Below are 22,353 nucleotides of genomic sequence, written 5' to 3'. Positions count from 1 at the left end.
TGAGCCCCTGATGAGGTCCCTGTGGACGAGGTCTCTGGCTCTGCGAATCCTCCCCCTGCTCCTACAACGTCCCTTTTCTCACCACACCTCCCCGCAGCCCTCTGTCAGCACTGGTGCCCCGTGGGGACGCCAGCCGTGCGGCTGCCCTGATAACTCAATCTGCTGTTCTGCCATCTGTGCCTGCCCTCCTGTCCTTTCTCCCTCCTTCCTCTGCCAGCTGCCGCCTTTCCTTGCAGCTTCCCCGGTGTGAGGCCGGGAAATGAGGTAGGAGATCACCCAAGAAGGAACCAGCATTGCCTGCAGCCCAGGAGAGCCGGGCTGGCTGTCAGGAGCCTCCTGCCCTGGCAGAGGGGCACTCGCTCATCTATTCATTAACTCTCCTCCTCTGAAACTGTCTGTGGGTGGAAGAAGCAGATTTAGGAGCAAAGGAAGAGGTTCACGAGAATGCTTGTTCGCACAAAAGTGCTGTGTTGCCTCCAAATCTGCCTCAGACTTTCCGGTACGTATCGGGTGGCTCTGCGGGGGCAGAAGCCCAGCTGTCCGTGCGGTCGTGCTGGTGCAGGATGCTGCCGGCAAGCTTCGGCACGACGTCAGGGGACAGCTGGTGGCACAGAAGGGATGCTGGATTTGTTTTGTGGGCCAAGAGGTCCCTGGGGTTGCGTAGGTTCAGCTCTGCTCCTTTGGGGTACAGAACGAAGAGCGTAAAAGGAAAGAGGAAAAAAAAGCAGCAGTTTCAGAAAAGGAGGGGGAAAGGCACGGTTGTGCTTGGCTCACCTGAAGTTTTCGTTTCCCCGTAGCAAACTGCCAGAGCTGGTCTGTGCGTCTCACGAGCGCAGCGCTTCAGCAGCCATTCGCACATCTCTCTTCCCAAGCCGCGATCGCCACTTCAGACGGATAATTTAATTTGCTGTAATTATTTTGTGTGGCTGGGAAGCCAAGGGAGGCAGGCGGCTGCTGCAGCACCTCCGCTGGCTATGGCCAGCCCTGCTGGGCAGTTGGTTCCCCCCCCCAGGGGATGAGATTTTCAGTGTCAAAAGTCTCTGCTGCTTTGTTTCAAGCAGCAGAGTTCCTAAAATCCTGGAAGTCCTCTGGAGCTTCTTTCCCCCGTTACAGGTCCCAGTTTTAGGGCTGGTGGTCAGAAATGTTCCCTGGTAGGAAATGGAAATAAAAAAAGAGAAGCAGTGGTGGGTTGGCTGTGCTGGCCGTGGGTCGCTCTGCCCCGCCAGCTGCCCACCCTGGCACCAAGCTGTCCTCCAGGCGAAAACAGAGACTGATCCCAGGCAAAATAAAGAATTATTTCCATGGAAAGGTCAAAAATCTGCCTTCTTGCAACATGAAAATGCCATCCTGAAGCACAGCCAAATCCCGGCACCTGCTCTAGCATCTCTCTGCTGTCAGAGTGGTGCAAGGAAGCTTTAAGGGCAGTTTGGCTGTCCAGAGGGTCAGCAGGTGCTCCGAGCAAATGAAAGGTTGCTTGTTCAGTATATTCCCCTGGTAACACCCGATAGATAATCCATAGTCTGCAGCTGGGGAGCAAGCTTGTCACGAGCCTCTAATACCCCAAACCCAGGCCCTGTTATTTACATTCGATTGAAGATGTAGGTCATACAATGTGTTTTTTTCTTTCCCGATCGGCTGAGCATAAAAGGCAGAATCCAATTTTCAGTGGAAATAGGCCTGATTACAAATTCAAATTTTTATTTCTCTGAGCACTTTTGCAACATTTGCATTGTAATTTGCTGTTTCCATAAATACCAGAGCTTCAATTGCTGAGATATTCAGCCAGAGCACATGCAAGTGGGCTGCGAGCACAGGCTCGGTGAAAGAATGAAGGCTGTAGGTGCACAGCAGTAGAAAGTGGCTTTGTCACATCTGGGCACCCGTCCCTCTCACTCTCTTCTGTATATGTGCAGCTGGGGTGTGCACACGACTGGCCCTACATTTTTAATACCCGTGTGTTGTGCCACAGCATCCTGCTGCAGCCAGGGGCACGGTTCCCTGACAGCTCTTCGATTATGCACTGAGTTTGCAGTCATCCTTTCAGGCTGAAATCATTCGAGTCAGAGGACAAGGAGAGAACTTTCCCACCCAAAAGGGAAATGATGTTGCATTGCTGAGCGACCAGCCCAAGTAATAATATAATCTTAGAAAAATGCAGTTCCCTCGAGGAAAGGAAGCTCTGTAAACTTCAGCTCCTCCAAGCTGCCCGCGTTGCTGTTGCCTGTGTTAGAGCAGTGTCAAAGCTTGTCTGCCGGGGTGCTCGGGAGATCACACAGCAAAGTGGGAACGAGAACCAGCTCCTGCTTGAAATGAGGACCTCTTAGGGTCAGGACGCTGTGAGGTTTCCACTGCAGATTTCAGGATGCTGGGTCCTGTCCCTTCTTTGCTGTTAATCGCCTCTTTGTGCCAGCAGGGTGCTGTATGTGGTGGCAGCAACCCTGGTCCTGAAGAAGGAACAGGGCTGGGACCAGCTGCAGGAAGGTGCAACACCTGCAGGGTTTCACTGATGGGGACGATGGGGTCAAAAGTGTGCTTGTGTGGAGCTGGGGAGGGGGGGGAATGTGGTTTGTTCTTAGAGCTGTCTGTGTTTGGGCAAAGCCACGCAAGGGAAAGGTGTGATAAGTTGCTCAGATGAAGCTGTCTCATGAGCTCTGTCTTTTCAGAAGCCAGGATAAAATGCACGAGGAATAAGAAAGCCTTTTATTAAGTGTTTGAAGTGCAGTAGCCAACCTGTCTCCCCCAAGCAAGGCTCGCTGTGGTGTCCCCAGTCCCACGAGGAATTCTCCATCGCCTGTCCCCTGGGCAGGTGGGGCTCCTCGGGAGGTGTAGAACTGTACGTAAATCTGCGTCCCAGCACCAAGTTGTTCGCTAACTGGTTTTGCAGGCAACCGGTTACTGGAGCATCGCCCCAGCTGCACTCAGCATCTCGGCTGTGGATGATGGGCTGCTGCTGCCAAAAGTCCTGATCTGTGCTGAGTGCCTCGGAAGGTTTGGCTTTCTCTCCTGAAAGCTCCGACTCCTGGAGCTGTCGTTACAGGAGAATCGCTTAGAGGGGGAGAAAGGGAGCTGCTGGCTGTGGAGGTGGTAGAAAAAAAACATGAAAACATGAGCTGTGAATCCAGGAGACAGACTAGAAGTGCAGGCTGGTTGTATTTAAAAGCAGCACAAGTGCAAAGCTGGTCTCTGGGGCATTTGAGGGGCAATTTTAGCCACTCCTGTTGGTCATGCTGTGTGTGTGCACGAGCAGGTGGGCCGCTGTGATGGTCTCACTCCGCTGGGAGAAGGGAAGGCCAGCAAAGAGTGTGCTGGTGCTGGAAGCACAGGGCCATGCCGCAGGAAAACTGGGAGTAAGCACAGCTGTTTTCTGCCCAGTGTTGTGGGCACCCTGTGGTGGCCTTGGCACTTTGACGTGAAGCTGAAAGGGCTTTTAAAGCTGCTTTTGTGAGGACAGCCACCTTGTTCACAATAGGACTGAGCCTGCCCTGCTGCCCTTCACCCTGCTGCGGGTCTCGGGCTCCTGGGTCAGCGCTTGGATCCAGCTGGTAACTGTGGAGATGTTTGAGGAAAGCAAAAACCTAAACCCAAAAGCTAATCACTGTTTGCACAGTGATTAGAATGGCAGCGAGCTTCTCACGGGTGAACTTTGGGAAAAATGCCCATTTCTTTTCAACTTGAAGCTAATTTAGCTCAGGTGTGAAGTTGTGCTGCTGCGTTTTTGGTGGGATTCACTCGGGAGTTTCCATGTACACCTATACTTCTTATTCCTAAAGCACCCTGCGTGCTTGAACCCAAAACATCAAAGTAAAACCTTTTCAGGCTGAACTTGCTCATCACAAGTAAAGGGACCCCCAGGTGCTGGGCAGGGCTGTAAGGTCGCCCTGCAGTGGCTGTGCAGACAGGGGCCTGCAAAGTGCAGGATTTGCTCTCCAGGAGATTTTGGGATTTGCTGCCACACGTGCAGGCAGCTCCCTGGCACCCTGCTTGCTTAAAAGGCACCGGCTGGGGCAGCAGGAGGAATCCGGGCCTGCAGGGCACAATTACCCACGTCACCGCCTGCCGGGACGCTGCTGTTAACACCCTTCCTCTGGTGGAAAATCTCTTAAGCCCTGAGGACCAGTGTGAAACGTCACACTGTGGTGAGCATCGCCGCGCTGGGGATGTGGCCGCAGAACCGATGGCAGCCTCGTGGCAGGGTGCTGCAGCCCAGCAGGGGAGGACAGCACTTTTTGGAGTATGGGTACATTGAGGGGAGGAGGTTGGGACGGGTTGGAGCTTGGGTGTTTGAGAGGTTTGGGGTTTGGTTTCGGTTTTGAGCTCTCTGTAAAAGCACAAGGCAGGGCTGAAAAGGAGCTGAAGGCATCTCCCCTTGCAGGATTGCCCCAAAAGATGTTTATCTAACATGTTTTCAAGGGGAAGGGTTTCACAGCATCTCAGAATAGTGGTTCCGCTGCACCTGTGCCATCCCAGGTAAGAAAACACTTCCTTATCAGGGAAACTGTAGCAGCCAGAAGTTAAACCTTCTGGGAGGAACGGTACCAGGTACAAGTGCTGGCCAGGTTTGTCCCTGCACAACTTGTGAGATCTCTCAAGCTGACAAGCAGAGGTAGCTGAGCAGTGTCGGGAGGGAGCACAAAAGGGAGGAATGCAACCTTGTGTGCTGGGCTAAGTCCTAGCACAGTGCTGCGAGTGTCTTTCCAGGAGGGGAAGCCTCAGCAAACAAACTGCTCATGATTTGCTTTCCTTGTGCGCCGGAATCAAGGGCCCCGATTGTGGAGCACAATCCTGCCCTTGTAACTCATCCTTTATCTCTGGGCTGGAGCTGGGCACAATTGTGTCTGTGTCTGCAGGACACGGAGCAGGGTTTCAGTAGCTGTGGCTCACAAAGACATCCTTAGAGAGCTCCTCACCCCTGGTACGGGCTTGGAAGAGCTCAAAGGAAAATACCCCTGAGGAGCTTTAGGCATTGAACATTCATCATTGCCAGCTTGGGATTCGGTTACAGGACTAAGATCGAAATGTTAATTCTTTTCGGGACGTTATCAGCTCTTTCAACAGATGCAGAATGGGGCTGCGGTATGAAAGCAGCAGCCAACCCTGCAGATAAAAGCCCTTTGAAGGGATGTTTCTTAGGGGGGAAACTTGATCAGAGTGCAGAGTAACCGCGAAGGTTTTATTCTGAGGGACTCCAGGTGGCTAAACCTAAGCCCATGACAGTCCCTGCTCTGCAGGCACATACCAAGGCTGTGGGTACAGCGCTGCTCCCCGACCCTGCCCTTCTCCATCACCTCCAGCATCCAACTGCACGGAGCCAAAACTGGGAGAATCTCATCCCCATGGGAGGAACCGGTGGTGTCAGTGCAGAGTGGGAGCAGGGCCGGTGTCCATGTGCCATGGGGAGGGACCTGGCCAGCGGCCGCTCGGCGCAGTGTCATCGAGGAAATGTGATCTAGATCATTGTCCTTTCATGGCGGGTGGGAGAAGGGAGGCAGGGGCCCTTATCTCATCAGGGGATCCATTTCTCTTTAAGCTTTTAAATTTATTTATTTTTTCTTATTCACCCTCGGGGTGGTTCTGAGTTTTGCTAGCCCAGATGGAAGGGGAAGCCAGCGAGCCTTGTATCTGAGTGTCTCCAACACGCATCCACCCTTGGTGGCCTTGGGATCTTCATCCCTCTTGTCCCTGCTACATCCTTTGGTTACTGAGCTCCCAGGTTGGCCATCTGCTCCCAAACCCATTCCTAGCCAGTGACTGTAGAACTTGTCCATCCCCTCCCAGTGAGATGCTGCTTAGAAAACCCCTTTAAAAGAATATAATTAGGTACATCTTTGAAAGCACAATCCTTTTTAAACCCCAACGTGGGACCAAACCTTCGACCCCGGCTCAGTGGTACCCACTCCCCTTTCCTGGCAAAGCTGCGCTGGTGCAGTTGGCACCCGCGGGAAGGGTTTCCTTGGCAGGGTGGTGGCTTTCCTGCTTGTTGTCCCTCCCGGCTGCGGGAAGCAGCTCTCAGAGCTCCCGCTTGTTTTGCTTCCAGGGTTTGACGTGGAAATACCGTGCTGTCTTTTTATTTTTTTTTTAGATTGCCAGGCGATGCCTGTGGTCCCCAGGCTGCCACTGCCGTGCTCGGCTGCGGATGCTCCTCGTGGCTCTGTGCAGCGCTTGCTGGAGGGCGCTGGGCTTTTCTGAGGAACTTCTGCCAGTGGCTTTGGTTCTTTTAGGTGGCATTTGTGCCACTTCTCCTATGGCTCTGTGTCAAACTGAGCTGCTTTTTTCTCCCCTGTGGGCCACAGCCCGTGTCCCAGCTAAAGGTTTTACCCTCCTGCCCCCACAGGGGAAAACACAGCGTCCCAAACCAAGCAGTCCTCTTGGTATCCACGCCAGTCCACAAATACCCGTAGCTTATTTTTTTCCCCTGCAAGCTCTGTTTAAGCCTAAACCAAGGCACTGTGCTTATGTTGGGAATAAATAAGCTCCGTTCAGTGACTTCTGCTACACATGAGGTCAGGCAGAATGAGCTAATGCTCCCTCCTGGCCCTGAAATAAATTAAACGCTCAGAAAGCAAAATTTGGTCCTGCAACTTCTGAGCTGCTCTCGCCTCTCCTTTCGGAGGAGCAGGAGCCCCAGGACCACCTCGTGCCCACTTAAATGCACGGGGGCAGCTGCTGGGGGCTGGAGTGCTGCAGGAGGCTGCACAATGCGGGGTGATGCCCTCGGCAGCATTCAGAGGGTAATTAATCTCGCCGTACCAGCAGTGGGCTGGCTTCCCCTGAAATATTGTTCTGGTGAGCCCCATGTGAGATTTTTAACAATTGCAAAGCTTGCGGACAAACCCCTTGTTTCTATTATTTCCTTATTTGTGTGAGAAAGGGCCGGTTATAAATGAACTCGTGTGCTTATAAAAGCCAGCAGTGGCATTGTCCTGCTCTCCCAGGCCTCATTTTGTCCCCCCTTTGCCAGCACTGTGCACGCTGGTGGAGCTGCCATAGCATTTTTTTTCATTTTTTTCCCCCCCCTTTTTTTTTTCCTTTCTTTTTTGCAGCCAGGATGTTTTTTCTTGCCTTTTTATTGTTCCAGTGACCTAGCAACTCGGCTGCGGTGGAGCCCTGCCAGCAGACTTCCTCCCTGCGCCGTCTGACAGTCTCCAGCAGCACTGCCCTCGGATGGGAGCAGGAGTTACACCGACAACAGCCTGGGTCCAGCACGGCTTGGCTCTGCCCTCGCCTGCGCTGGTGGCCCTGCTGCTGCCTTCCCGCTCGGGAAAGCTTCGAGTGGACCTTAAATCCCTGGAAAGAGGAGCGAGGAGTAGTGCGTGGGTGATTTTTCCTCTTGCACCGCTGCAGCAGAAAAGCCTGGAGGATTTTAAGAGGGAATTAGGTGTCTGCAAGCTGCCCGGTTCTTGCTCGGGGAGCTTTTAGTGGAGTTTCTGCATGGATATGGGGTCTTTTGGGGAGTGCGGATAGTCACGAGACGGCTTATCACTATTCGAAGTGGGCTCGTATTTGAAAGTGTTTTCCAAAGTATAACAGGACTTTTTTTTTTTTTTTTTGTCAATTCAGTTGCCAAAAACTGTACAAAAGGCAGACCTTGTGACCAGAGGCTTAAGTCACTGCTCTGAGCCCCAGGGTGGTGGGTTTCCAGAAATAGGGGTCTATGGGATCCCAGGGACCTGGGCATTAAACCCAAATTGTCCAAGCAAGTTGAGCACAAAATGCAGGTTTCCTAGGCTTGAGCTGAGGCCTGGGAGGCTGTGCCTCCACAGAGCGGTGCTTCGGACACCAAAACTGAAAGGCTGGAAAGCACTGGGTAAGCAGGACGGCATCCTGTCCCTCTGCAGCACACGCTTTGTCCTTGGCCTTTGGAAGCGACCCCGGCTGGTGTGTGCTCTTCATTTCGGAGTACCTGCTCTTTGCTGCTTCAGGGTGCTGCTCTGAGAGAAATTACGGATTTTTTTCTTCTCTTACGTTATCTCAGATTCCCTAGGCTTTGGGATCATGGACGTGGAGCAACTAAAAAGGATAGGAAGTAAAAGCAGCCCTCGTCATCCTGTTGTGGTTCCACATAGCCCCACAAGAACCACACCGCTGTCCCCAGCCCCGGGGCAGCACGGGCAGACGGACACAGACAGACAGCCACTGAAATCCCAGCTGCTGCCACCCACACCAGGGACCTCGAAACTCGCAGCCTGCAGGGCTGTGGCTGCTGTTAAGCCCCATCCCGAGCTGCTGTATTAAAGCCTGGGTCACCTCTGGTGGCTGGATAAATCCTCCTCGTCGTGGAGTGGAGAGGGAGCCGCGATGCCAGAGAAAAAAATAGAAAGAATTAGTAAAAAGGGTTAAGTGCATGTGGTTAAAAACCTCTTGCATTCTTCCCGTGCTTAGTGCACACGAGGGACCTGCTTGAAGCAATATTATCGGCGTGTTTACACTGAGCTGACCAGTCTCGAGCATGAACGTTTTATTTTTTTTTTTTTAAGCTCCAGTTTTCCTCCTCCTCCTCCCCCCCCCGCCTCGGGCTGCTCCTTTCAGGGCAAGAACAAGGAAGGAAATTGAAAATCCCAGCGCGCCCTGGACAGTCCAGATTTAGGGCTGCGGCTTTTGTTCACACAACCTCGCTTGGCTCCCAACCGGCCTCCGCCCTTCATCCCGACATCCGCAGCCGCGCTTCCCAACGCAGCGCCCGGGGGCCAGCAGCCACCGTGCCCCCCGCTGCCCTGCCTGCGGCTCTGCCCCTGCTCCTCCTCCTCCTCCTCCCTCGAGCCCACAGCTTCGCCTCCGGCCAGCCAGGAGTTTTCTAAGTTTAGCTGACTTTTTCCCCACCCCGAGCCTGGGGTGATGCTGAGATGATGCAACCCCGCAGATGTGGGCTCCGCAGTTGTGGCTGCGCTGCCTCTTGGGGAGGCTGCTGGGTGCTCACGTCGCCCTCGGATGGTCCTGGGGTGGCCTGAGGATGCCTGTGAGGTGGCACAGCTGCTGCTGAACGCTGGCAGTGTTGTGGTTTTTGGTATCGTGCTGTCCCACGGCTGAGGATGTGGCCAGGGCTGAGCGGTCACCTCCTGGCCAGGGCAGTGCCTTGGTCACTCACGGTGTGGCTGGACACCCAAAATCACCGGTCCCCAGCAGGTCGCTGCACGTTTCCAGCAGTTTCACAAGGTCCAGCCAAGCCAGGGCCTTGGGAAATCTGCTGGAACCTGATCTGTTTGTGCTGGCCACGCCGTAGCTCGGCTCCCCCAACCCAGCTGCCTTGTTATTGCTTGCAGAGAAAAAGGAGCTCCCAGCCCCGCTCCGCCTGGGGAGCAGCACTGCTGCTTTTAACGGGAAGCGCAAACACTGGGCCCGCAGGTGGCGCGACGGCTTTGGGCTGGAAGTAAAATATTTCTCTTGACAGCCGTGGTCGTGGGGAGGTAAGAGGCAGCACCCAGGTGGCAGCATAGCCTGCGACAAAAGGAGTGGTGACGGGTCTGTGCCCGAGCTACCGGGCTGCCCTGCTGTCAGCCTTCAGTGAGAGGAGGAGGCCAGGTGGTCCCGGGTGTGGTTTGTTGGGGGAACCTTGCATCTGGCCCATGCTCTCCAGGGAGGGTCATCTCGCTCCTTGACTCTCCTGCAGAGAGGTTGTGGTGGTTGGGGGTCTCCAGAGGTCTGCCCGGTCCCAAAGGGTTCCTTCACCGTTCTTTTTTAAAGCTTTTACTCCAGCACACCCAGAGTTTTTGGCAGCAGGTGGACTCGTGGGCTATGGTTACAGGCCAGGTATTGACTTGTAAGGGAGGGCAGCAAGCATCCCACCACGACGTGCAGGCTGAGCTACCAAAACGTCTCTCTGTTCTTGGTGAGCTCCCACCGAAGCTATGGCAGATGGAGGGAGGAGAGCGCTCCCCAAACTGCCGCTGGCTACTGAGCCACATCCTCAGCCCCTGTCCGGAGGCTGGTGGGGAGATGTGTTTGTGTTCTGGAGGTTCTTGTGGCTTTTTGGAAATCCTGTAGAGCACATAATGCCTGTTGCCTTCCCTGGGAGAAGGCAATTCTGCATCCCCAGGATCCTGCAGGCCCTTGTGCAAGGAGGGGGAGCTTGCTGCTGGTGGCACATGAGCACAGCTGGCAGCAAGCAATTTGGGGGAAGAGCAAGCTGAGCTAAAGGGCAGTGCTGGCCTGGGAACCAGCATTTATTCTGCAAACTTGTTTGTTCATTTTCTAACGAACTGAGGAAACACTTCTGGGTGAGGGCAGAGGTGGGAGCTTGGAGCAGCCTTTTCACAGGAGCTACAACCTAAATCTTTTGGGATGGAGCAGGGGCTCTGGCCACCTTAGCTCACAGAAAAGACTTGAAGATCAAACCTCTTCCCTATCTTGTTTGTGAAGTTCTGATAGACACTGACACCAAAATGCCTCTTACCTTAGGGTGCGGCAGTGCCTGTATGGCCGGTGTAATCCTCTCCATAAGTTTCTCCCTTTTGTCCTATGATGGGCACATGGTGCCTGGCAGTACCTCTGGCTGGCCACAGCACGTGAATCTCAAGTGTTGTTTTTTTTTTCATGTTTTTTTTTTTTTTTTCTTTTTTTTCCTCCTTTAAAGATTTATTCCTCCTATCACACACACAAAAAGCATGAGGGTGTTGAGTGGCACTGCTCCTGCACCTAGAGGTGGGTTTCGGTGTTTGGCACCGCTGACTGGTCTGATTTACACTAGTGTGAATCCAAAAATAAATTTCATGGCTGTGTTTTGATTATGCAACTTTTTCTCTAGTGCAAATGAGCTCAGAGCTTGGCCTCGCTGTTACTGCAGTGAGCCGAGCCTGCACATCCAGCACTGATGGGATTTTAATTTTTCCTCCTTATTCCTTTCAGTCATTGACAGCCATCAGGCAAGGAGAAGTTCGGACACGGCAATGAGGACTTCCAGCTCTCTCGTGGGTGACATGGAGCTTGTGACGATGCTGGCCAGCAGCCGGGAGCCAGGGGCAGACCGTTTCAGGACCCCCACCAGTACTGGAGCTTTCCCCCCGCCAGGAGCAGGGGGCACAGCGAGCAGCCCCCCTCCCGGTGAGTTCCCACACCAGCAGGACAGGGCTGTGCTGATTGCCTGGTACCCATTTCCACTTTTTTCTTAACACCTCTTTGTGAAATAAGTGTTGCTGGGATATAGGAACGTAGAGGTTGTCCTAAATTTTTTTCATTCCTCGTTTTTCCCCATTTGAGGACTTCAACAGGAGCTGTCACATCCCAGGCAGCTTCCCTAGCTGCCAGCTACTGTTTGTCCTGGTGGGAGCACTCCACGCCTCACACATTTGTAGTAGTTTTTAAAAAAGTCTGTGTTTCTCTTGCCACATAGACAAATGCAGACAAATTTTGAAATCCTGACATCCCATTTTGGATGGCAGAAATCCCTTTTTTGATGACAGAAGCCCTCTGTTCCCAGCAGTCCCTCTAGCTGCATGCGCTGTGAGAAATGTGGGCAGTGCTGCTGTGACCCTACTTACTGCATGTCGTAGTGCTGGGTACCACTGTGGGTGATGCTGCTGCAACCCCATCTGAGACACCTTAACCTGGCCAGCAGGAATATTCTTTTCTCTTCTTTCTTGCTCTTTGCAGCTGCTGGAAGCCTGGTGAGAGGCAAGAGGGCGCTGGCTTCTCCTGGAGACCCTGCAGACACAGAGACGATGCTGACAGCGGGGCCAGCCTGGTCCTCATCCCCAGCTTTGTGGGCCCACAGGGTGCTCCCCAGCACCCCCATGCCTGGCTCCCCGGCACAGCCCTCATCCTCCCACCCATCACTCAGCACCCAGCCTGGTGTGAGCAGTGCCACGCTGCACTCTGAGGATGCCACAGGAAACTCTGCAAGCCCTGCACTTACAGCATTGCCAGCCTCTGAAAACACTTCCAGAGGTGAGCTCTGCTGGCCTACGGTTCTGCGTTGTATCTCCAAAATATCTCTGGAAGCCAGGGACCTCCTCCCACCACGTTCCTTGCCCAGGTGCTACCTTTCCTCTTCTGGTTATGTGCCTGAGAAGCTTTCAGATGCACAAGCCATGCCCATGTTCACAAACATTTGCTTGCTACAGGAGTAGGGGTGTACATGGTTCCTACTGCCTACTAAGGCCAGTTATGGGCTACTTTATGGAAAATCTGAGCTTTCCACAGAAATGCTGATTTACTTATTTATTTCAATGCTTGTTATTATTCTGATGGTTAGCTGAAATTCCTGGCAGAGACCAGAAAAAAGCATCTGGCCAAAAACCCCAACATTTTCCATTGCCAAAAAAAAAAAAAAAAAAAAAGGCAGGTAGAACCTTGGGGCCTTATCAATGCCTTTTCTTCAGGGTGGGGGCCCGTAGCAGCACAATTTCCCTGCTGGCCCACTGCTGCCTGCAGAGCAAAGCCCAACTTCCCACTCAAGCCACACCGCAGCAGGGCCCTGTGCTTCAGACCCGGTAACAGTTTCCCCACAGGGGCTCTGTGGGGAGCACAGATCAGCCCCCACCTCTGCAGCCTCCTTGGTTGACCTTCCTTGGGCCTTCCACATCTCACCTGGCTTTGGGAAGCCCGGAGCAGGCGAGCTGGTTTCTCCACCATTTGTAGACTTTTCCATGGGGGCTTCAGCGCGGTGCTTTCCAAGCCACGGTTCTTGCACATGCAGTAACTCGGGTCTTCCTGAATGGAGGGGATTCATGCCTTTCCAAAAGAGCATTTCATCCAGATTGAAAACTTCCTTTGCTTAATATCCATACGTGCAGTGTAAGCATCTGGGAAGAAAATGGATCCATCTGTTTATAATTTCATGTATATAAATCCAGCTCTTTTATTGTGCCGTAGCCGCTGGAAGCAGCTACCAGCCGTCCAACAGCTCAGCAGCAGAGAAGAGAATTTGGGGGTTTCACACCACCAGCACCTCCATGTCCACGACAGCCACCAGAGGTGCCGGGAGGACGTTACGGTCTCTGCCAGCCAGCACCAGACTGGCCCATGCAGCAGAGATTTCCACCTCTGGTACAGAAACCATCTCCTCTCCAGACCAGACCCGGTCCCCTGGGCCATCTGTGGGAGCAGAAGCTGGTGGTGGCACGGATGCCATCGTACCCTCCACAGCCCCGCAGCTCGCCCGCTCATCATCTGCCTCGGACAGTGCTGCCACGTGTGAGTTTTGATAGCTAGCTGTATAACTCAGAACATTATTTAAAGAGTCTTTATAAACAAAATACATCCTTTCTATTTTAAAGAAAGGAGGAATAATATTGTACTTGGCACATTCTGTACGTTTAAAAACATTTCACAGAAGTGAAAGTATGGATAAATATTATTCTTGTTGGAAGAGGAGGATAGATTTTTTGTTGAAAACTTACAGTTGAATTTTGCAAGCAATTACTTCAGGAGTTCCTATGTTGAAACCATTTTTTCCTTGTCCTAATGATTTCCCAGTAGTAAATATTTCCTTATTGCATATTCACACATACATTGTCTGCACCTAGAGATGTTGGGCAAAACCTACCCGGCTGTTTTAGCTTTCTATTTCCTCTCTCCTTTTTCAGCTTTTCACAGCAGTCATGGACCCAAGAGCATCCCAGTCACAGGAGAGGCAATGCTGCACTCAGAAGTGTCCCCTGCACTCACCAGTGTGGTTGTGGGGACACCAGGGTCCCCCTCAAGCTCTGCCACCAGCACTGACCCCACCAGCAGTTTGGGACAAACCTTGTCCTCCTCGGTGACCAAGGCACACCAAACTGATGGCTGGCAGGGAGACACAGACCTCACTGAGCATCCCCAGGAGCTCAGCAGCTTGCTGTCTGCCTCTGCACATGTTTTTACAGGTAATGTGGTTAGTCTGAAAGATGCCTGCTTTGTGCCTGGAGTGGGTTTTGCATCCCTGATCTTCATTTTTTTCCCATAGGGTATCACCATCAGTCACTGTTGGACGTATGTGTATTTTTATTACCAGCTGCACTGGGACTAGGGGAGGGGTGGAAGTTGTTTTCAGCTTATGAAAAACTGCAAAGTAGCAGTGTCCTAGCTGCTATTGAAATTCCCATACTGAGAAAAGCAGCCATTGTTTATAAATACGTATGAAAAAAAGATCACTCATCATATGAGTAACTCTGTCTGCATAAGTCAAATCTATTTTTGTCTTATCTTAGGTATCAGAAGCAGCCGCCAACCAACTGACACATCGACGGCAGAGAAAGAAACCTCAGCTTCCTCTACCACCAGTGCTTACGTTTCAGCCACCGCCACTGGCAGCGGAGGGAGGCCACCAAGGTCTGTCACAAACAGCAGCCACTGGGCAACAGAAGTCTCTGCTCCCAGCAGTGATGTATCCAGGACCTCGGGCACCATCAGATCCTCACCTGCCTCTTCTGTAAGAGCGACCTATGGAGTGCATGGGGCCAGAGAGACCACAGGTTTCAGCCAGCCTGTGGAAGACCCTTTGCTGCTACGCTCTCACTCTCCTGCAGAAGGTCCTACAGGTGAGCTCGAGTCAGAGGTGAAGTCCATTTTTATGGGGAGTAAAAGGAGGGTAGTTATTTTATCCTGCACTACCCATGTATCACAAAACATTACAACTATGTTGAATATACTGTTAAGAAAGGTGTAGCATGATTTCTGGGTCTGAAGGAATTCGGCTCTTTTTGAGGAAAAAATTTGGTTTAGTGTTTTTACCTAAAAGGCACACGTGAAAAGTTTCCTTAGGCCAAGAAAAATAATTTACTTTCGAATCATGGTAATTTTTTACCATCTCCAGTTGTTATTTCTGTTTCATAAGCAAGGGAACTAAGCACGTGGGGATTCAATCTTGTCCCTGCAGTTCCAGGGAGTAGGCTTCAGTTCCTGCCTTGTACACAATGGACCACACTGCTTCTCAGAAATGGAACCAGCTCAACAGATTCAGGGCAGCTTTGGATGTGGTCTCTGAGGTCCATCAGGCTGTGCTTTGCTCCTTGACCCTGCTGTGGTGCTGAAGGAATCTGAGCCCACTTCTTCAGCCATGACCTTCACACACTGCTCAGCGTTGTGCCTGGTCTGAACTAAATTCCTGCCTTTTCTGGGTCGTTAGGATACGTGTTTGTTCTAGCAGCAAGGAGTGCCCTCAGGCACTTAGTGGTGAAATCAAGTGCAAGGCATAGTTGTTCAGCAGTTTTTACATAACAGCAATTTTCCTGGCATCAAAACACATTTTTTTTATGAGATAGATTTCTATGGGAAGGATGCACATCTTTGGAAATTTCCTATTTTCCCTGGATTTATGTCTTCTTGTATTTTCTACCTGTGCGTGTACTCACTGCCTCTGGGTGCTATTGGAAGAAAGCTCATCTGTTTATTTATAGTTTTACATATGAAATTTTTTCTTGGTCGTATCTTAGCTACTGGAAGCAGCCTTCCATCATTCAGCATCCTGACAACGGAGGAGAGAACTGATTTTGATGCCACCAGCTCCTCCATGTCCACAACAGCCACCAGAGGTGCCGGGAGGACGTTACGGTCTCTGCCAGCCAGCACCAGACTGGCCCATGCAGCAGAGATTTCCACCTCTGGTACAGAAACCATCTCCTCTCCAGACCAGACCCGGTCTCCTGGCCCATCTGTGGGAGCAGAAGCTGGTGGTGGCACGGATGCCATCGTACCCTCCACAGCCCCGCAGCTCGCCCGCTCATCATCTGCCTCAGGCAGTGCTGCCACAGGTGAGCTCCGACCCCGTAGGTCTCAAATACCCGCTGTGTGGAGCAGTGAGGGCATGTTAGGAGGTGCTGGACAACGCTATCAGGTGTAATGGAGGAATGTTTCAGTGAATGTTATTTTTTGCATTTAGTCACCAGAATAGCCCAGCCTTATTGCAGTGAGCAGCCTGGCACCCAGCTTTGTTGTGGTTTCTGAGGCAGCACCATTTCAAGGCAGGCCTGCTGGCTGTATGGGAGGCAAGGCCCGTTGGCCCTGACTCCACCCTAGCAAACAAATGCATTATTTACTGATAAAAGCACAGTCATGCTTTGTTTCAAGTACCAGGGAGTTACAGGGTGCTGTAGCCCCATCTCACTTTGCCACGGGCATCGTGGGGCACACAGGACAGACTGGAGCAGGTTGGTGAGCACACCAGTGCTCCCACCTCTTGTTTTTGGTGCCCTCTTCAGGGTGCCGTCCTGTGAGCAGCCTTTCCCCAGACCCTCAGGTTGGCAAGGCTTGTCTTTGCAATTGGCATCTACTGCAGGTTTAAAGCTTCTCCCACCTTGTATCTTCCTGAGGGCGGTGAGGGAAGAGGGTGTGCCTATCTGCTTATACTTTAATATGTATAAACCCATTTTGCTTTGTCGTTTCCCAGCTGAAGGAGCTATAACATCATCCAGGGGACGAAGCCTGCCTGATACTCCTCTGACCAGCACGCCCAGCTCGGTGACAGCCACCAGCGATGGGGAGAGGACTGTGGAGCCCGTGGTGGACACCAGCACAGGCAACTCTGCTCCTGCTTCAGCCAGCACCAGCTCCCTGGATATTGTCCTTCTGCTGTCTTCAGTGACAGAGCCCAGGAGGCAGAGAGATATTTCACAGACCAATGCTGGCCTCGTTGAGCTTCCAACAAAGCCACTGCCTGTGTTTCCTCCTGGTGTTTCGGTGCCTTCATCTTCACCAAGTGCTTCAGGTGGGTTGTGTGGGTTCCTCATTTGCCATGAAGGGCCCCTCATCCAAGTTCCTACCTTTGCTTTCTGGTTTTAAGCTAGATTTTCCATATTAATAACCCCAGTTTGTAGCGAAGGAAGCCTGAGCATTGCAGGGCTGGTGAGTTATTCACCTCTGCATTGTGGCAGCACTTCTCTTGCCAGGATGTAGATGGCCAGGCATCTTCCCAGGGCCACATGTACATGGAGCAAGTGTTTAAACTCAAGCATGAACTCAGCTGGGTTCCTACCTCACAGCTCTTAATATTCCAGCATGAAGTTTTCAAGCATATATATATTTTTATTTTATTTTTATTTTTTTTTCTCCCTACATTTAAAATTCTGCCTTTTTCCCAGAGCCTGCACATCCTGCACTCCCTGGCCAGGGATAATAATATAATAAATATATGTATGTCTGTCTGTCTTTGCTTTGCAGTTCCAGAGAGAGGGCAGTGGGTTTCTGGTGTTCCTACTGAGACCACGTATGTCTTGACCGTGCTCTCCACCCGTGGGGAGGGGACATCTCGGGACGAAGCTAACCGCAGCACATGGAGCATGGAAATGGAAAGTCCCACATCCCATCCGGGCACAGCTGGGGAGCCCCACTCAGGCCCCCTCCCATCCTTCCCAGCATGGTCTGGAGGGGAACACGTCTCCTCTGACTATGCAGGGTACACAGAGCCCAAGGTCACCCTTTCATCCAGAGTCTCCACCTATTTCTCAGCCTCCGGTGAACCTTCCAGTGAGTCTTTCTGAACTTCACAGTCGTGGCTGAATTAAAACAAAGCTCCCTTCCCTCTTCTCCCAGCTCTTCCATGGGCTGGTGTTTCCACCAACACCATTCAGAACTGCTGTGGGTGTCGTGGGTGTTATTTACAAGCTATGGTGCTTCAGCTCATTAGTATTGTGTATCTGCAGCTGTTGGTGTTTAACAGGAACAGTCTCAGGAATGTGACCCGTATCTTCTTGCTACAGGAAACATCTAATACCTGCCTGGGTTGGGGTGACAATTATAAGTAGCCTAAATATGCCATTGTGATGCTAAGGGTGTACTGATTGTGCCTGTATATTTAAACACTCCTCTTCCCTTGGAGTAGGCTTTGTTTGTTAAATCCATATTTAAGGTAACAGATACGTGAGGACTACCTAATCTGTGTTTAATCTGTATTGATAAATGCAATTTTATTAATCTGCATTTCAAACTAGAATTACTATAGAGCTCAAGAGTGCTGTCTGATCTGTGGTGGTAAAATCAAACGCCTGATTTTCAATCCTATTTCAGCTGTGGGAAGCAGCCATCGTTCCCCCAGCAGCTTGAGTACAGAGGAAGAGATTTCCAGCTCCTACACCGATGCCTCGCACCGTTCAGCCACGTTAGCTGGTGGAGAGGGGACACGGGTGACAAGCAGTGATATGGCCCATAGCACAGAGAGCTCCGCTTCCTACACAGAGACCGCCAGCTTGTCAGAGCCGATTTGGCCAGCATCAGCAGACCAGAGCAGGACAGTCAATGCCTCAGCTGGCAGCACAGGCTTCGCAACAGAGACTCTCTTCACACATTCTTCTGAGATAGCCACTGATCCATCTTTCCAAAATGATCTCACAAGTAAGTTAGTGTGTCCAAATGTGTGCTTTTTGAGGGTAAGAGGGTTCCCATTGTCTTGCATTTATCTGTTATGTTCAAAGCTCTCGTTCATTGGTGCATGCAATGCCACCCGTGGGTGTACTCGGAGATATTCTCATGTCTCCAAATGCTGACACAAACAGAGGCCTCAAACCCAGGTCCCATAGCAGGATGTTCATTCCAAAAGTGAAGCCCCGAACCTGAGCAGTAGCAGGAAAACTCTCCTGTTTTGATGGTCATGGTATTTTTTTTGTATCCTAACTGGTTTGTTGTGGGTAATGCTTTCAGCAGTGTGTCGTGCTGTAGGTCAGCATGAATTAAAGAGTCAGTAATAGAGTTACACCAAATTCTGAAATTTTAATATCCTATTTTTTGATTTTTAGTGATTGCTGAAATTATATGTACATCCTGAAATTCATATTATAAGATTGACTGCTCCTTTAATGCTAAATAATTTGAATTTTTGCATGCTGTTGTGCTACTCATTTAGGATTTCCTGACTGCAAAGTTTTCAGTCAATGAGTTCATGATAAGCTGCAAATTAACATAATGTAATAATTTCATCCTACAGAGACATGGAGTTCACTGTGTCTGAAAACAAACTGACTTAAGAAGATGGATATATTTTAGTTTGGAAAAGTGGATAAGAGGGAGACAGTTTTATATGAGTTTTATAAATAATGAAAGATAGAAAGTGCTGATGGGTTTTCCTGCTTAGCTTGCCACAAAGTATCACAGAACGATAAGTGCTCAATCACATTAAAAAAGCAATATTGGCAGAAGAGATTTTTTTTAGAAACCTGCACTTTTCATGGGAGTTTTATGTCTGTTAGAGTTCATCATTTTAAAATGAGCTAAGGAGTACAGAAGACTCCTAATTCAATACCCACACTTGGATTATGCTTTGAACTTTTAGATGAGTATGGGCTTATTTATAGACAAGAACATTTTATGTATTTATCACATAGCTGTAATATCAAAATAGTTTAATTTTATTCTGTCATTCTGGTGTATTTTGTCCTTTCCTCCAGGTTTTTCAAGTAGCCATCAGCCAGTCAGTAGCCTTGATGCTGAGAAAAGGACCTCAGTTTCTCATACGGATGGCACGTACATTTCAACCACGTACACCAGAGGAGGAGAAAGGACCCTCCTGTCTATCTCAAATAGCAGCACCTCTGCTGACTCCTCCGAAAGTTCCACCTTTTTTTCAGAAATTTCCAACCCTGCTGACTCATCAAAATCTTCCGTGGCACAGGACAGGAGGAGCAATGCATCCAGCAATGGCAGTTTTGTTGAACCATCTACGGAGCCGTTGTTGGTGCACTCTTCCCAGCCATTGACTTCTGCTTCTGTAGGCAACACACAAAATACGACTCTCTTCGACACTGACTCCGAGGTGTTGCCCACTGGCAGATCATCTCTGTCTTCATCAGCATTTCCACCCTCTTCCTCAGCATCACCACTGCATCACTCGCTCACATCAACACCACCACCAACTTACCTGTTGGCAACATCAGAGCCATCCGAGATGCTCTCGTCCTCTGTGATGGCATCTTCAGCCCCTCTGCAGGCTTTGTCGTCCTCTTTGTCCACTTCCTCGCTGCTTTCGTCATCGTATTCATTACCATCGTTACTGCCTCTGTTTTCATCACCATCATCCGTCTCACAGTCCGATGACAGCAGTCGAATAAGCACCCCCTTAGCTACGACTGCGGTCAGGCGGGTGCCCTCCACGGCCGCCGTGGCTGGCAGCTCACCCAGGGAGACCAGCAAGCACGGTGGTACTCGCCAGCCCCCAAACACCACCACCTTCACCCCCACCACGTCTCCCCCACTCCCCACGACGCCCATGGAGCTGCTCGGTGGCCGCATTGCATCCACGCCTGCTCCCACGGTGGTAACGGAGAACACCTCACCGAGAGCCGCCACCTCCCAGGGGGGCACCGCTGGGAAGGCGCCGCCGCTGCTCACCACGGCCAGCGAAGCCCCACGGGCAGTGCTGACGGATGCTCCCCTCAGCACCTCACCAAGTGCAACAAGCCACGGCGCCGTCGTCCCTGCAGTACCATTAACCACGGTGAAACCCCTTGTGCTGACAACCCCGGCCAGCCGCCGGCCAACCCCGACTGATGCTAGCACCACAAAACCTCACAGAACTCAAACACCCGCTGCCACTAAACACGTTTATACCCCTGGTGAAAGGACAGAAGCTACAGATCTCACCACTTCAATACCTAGTAAAGTCACCAAGGAAAACATCCCTGCTACAAGTCCTCCTGAAATCCCTCCAACCATTAAGACCACTGTAAGCGTAAGAACTACTTTGGCTGCTACCAAACGCACAACCATCCCTCCACCAAGTAGCACAGCTGGCGTGAGGACATCTCCAGCAACAGGTAAGGTGTCTAAAAGTGCTCTTCAGCGGTGGGGCCAGCAGTAGCTGGGTCCCACTTGAAGGGTCTTTGAAGGGTTACTTATGTGTATATGACAAGTCTGTTGTCAGCAGCATTTGGGAATAAGAATTCTGTCTCTGTTCTGGTATTTTTAAGATAAGGATTTAGCAATCATGCTGAGCTGCTGGGGAAAAAAAACAAACATTTTTCTGAATGTTTCCGATGGAAATGTTAAGCTGAAATATGGGAATTTAAAAAAAATAAAGCTGATTGGCTTTCCAGGTAAGCTTAGGATGCACTGAATATTTGTCGTGAAGAATTGAAGAATAGACCAAGCTCTCTCTTATTCGGGTGAAAAGGCACTCAGTTGGCCAGCACTCAGTATTTTTGTTGGAAGTTTTTCTGTTATCACGACCTATGGCTGGTCTCTCCCCATCCTACTAACTAACCACCCCCTCAGGGGCCTGTCACTTCTCCTGGCATATCACATACCATGGTCTTGCTGAGCACATTGTGGCAACCGAAATTGTCAAAGGGAAGCTGAGAAACACCTTATTCAACCATTTCAGATTTGCTTTTTAATTACCTTGTGGCCCAGGAGCGTTCTGTGAATCCATAGTGGTATTAGAGGTGGGAAGGGTTGTGCTTGGGCACAGTGTTCACCCTGGAGAACCCAGGCTTGGCACGGGCAGACGTCTCCCCGCGTGGCTGAAGGGATGCTCCCTGAGCAGGAGTGGGGGTTCTCGGGATGTGGGAGTCTACAGGCGGTGGCAGTGGCAAACTGCAGCACATTCTGAGGAGTCTAGTGTCAAAAAGCACTGGGGAAGAACAAAGGTTTTCATTTATCGCTGCTGCCAGGCTCCTTATCTTCTCAAGTATATGTATTGAGCTTTTTTATATGAACGGAAATCGATTCTGCATTTAAAGTTCAGACGTCTGACCCTAGTGCCACTGTAGGGTATTGTGTGTACTAATTGCATTAATCTCAGCGCAATACTGGCAGTAGTGTATATTCTACAAGTAATTAAGCATTTAAAGGTTATTTCTTGGGCTGATTGGTTTTAATTATCGCTATGGATTCATACCAAAAAAAAAAAACAAACTGTGGGGGACTTTTTTTTTAAATCAAAAACTAATGTAAAGGATCCATTCTACAGAATGATTCACATGCTTTCCAAGTTACTCTTTCCTCTAAATACTGAGTTTTGCCATTTGCCAGAATGAAAAATATCCTCCTTGTGGGATGCTTCGTACGTGGGCATCTGCTGCTGCGAGAGAAGGAACTGCTGCCGGCCCCACCACGCAAAGTGCGTGCCGAAGCACGGGGAAACAACAGCAGAGGTTTTAAAATAAACCCACTTGTTTCTGACTGCTCAGGTCAGAGACAGCAAGTCTCCCTCTTGCTGATGCTGAGATGGCCCTGCCAGACAGCCCAGGACACGGGGATTATCCCCTGTTGCTGTCCTGAGGCGGGGGTCAGCTCAGGACTGTCTGGGCTGTGGGGGCTGCGTGGTGTCATGGGCATTGTGGGGGTGTCACAAATAGTGCATGTAAGCTTGTGGCCCCTGTGCTTTGTGCTTTAACCACAAAGCCCATCCTTCCTGCCTCTGTGAGAGTGCTCAGCAGGAACTGCAAAGCACGCCTGTGACGTGTGCTTGTGCTCCTGTGGGCAGCACGCACAGCGAGAGGAGCCATTTTCACAAAA

At 50.9% G+C, this 22,353-nt stretch overlaps 1 protein-coding gene across 3 annotated transcripts in view; it reads left to right on the top strand.

Moving 5' to 3' along the window:
* Positions 1–22,353, top strand: part of HEG1 (heart development protein with EGF like domains 1) — a 43,669-nt gene that overhangs the window by 2,398 nt on the left and 18,918 nt on the right. For 2 of the 3 annotated variants that reach the window (XM_027460957.3, XM_027460959.3), the window contains exons 2-11: positions 10,840–11,034; positions 11,584–11,877; positions 12,805–13,125; positions 13,518–13,796; positions 14,121–14,450; positions 15,345–15,662; positions 16,298–16,615; positions 17,068–17,373; positions 17,914–18,237; positions 19,287–20,651. In XM_027460957.3, coding sequence (XP_027316758.3) covers positions 10,840–11,034; positions 11,584–11,877; positions 12,805–13,125; positions 13,518–13,796; positions 14,121–14,450; positions 15,345–15,662; positions 16,298–16,615; positions 17,068–17,373; positions 17,914–18,237; positions 19,287–20,651 — 4,050 coding nt within the window. Of the gene's footprint in view, positions 1–429; positions 500–10,839; positions 11,035–11,583; positions 11,878–12,804; positions 13,126–13,517; positions 13,797–14,120; positions 14,451–15,344; positions 15,663–16,297; positions 16,616–17,067; positions 17,374–17,913; positions 18,238–19,286; positions 20,652–22,353 lie in introns of those variants that run through there. The other variant, XM_027460958.3, reaches the window with a different exon arrangement.

Source organism: Anas platyrhynchos, chromosome 7 (assembly GCF_047663525.1).
Source record: "Anas platyrhynchos isolate ZD024472 breed Pekin duck chromosome 7, IASCAAS_PekinDuck_T2T, whole genome shotgun sequence".
Classification (NCBI taxonomy): domain Eukaryota; kingdom Metazoa; phylum Chordata; class Aves; order Anseriformes; family Anatidae; genus Anas; species Anas platyrhynchos.
Note: the sequence above shows the minus strand (reverse complement) of the source record. Positions and strands in the feature narration are given on the sequence as shown.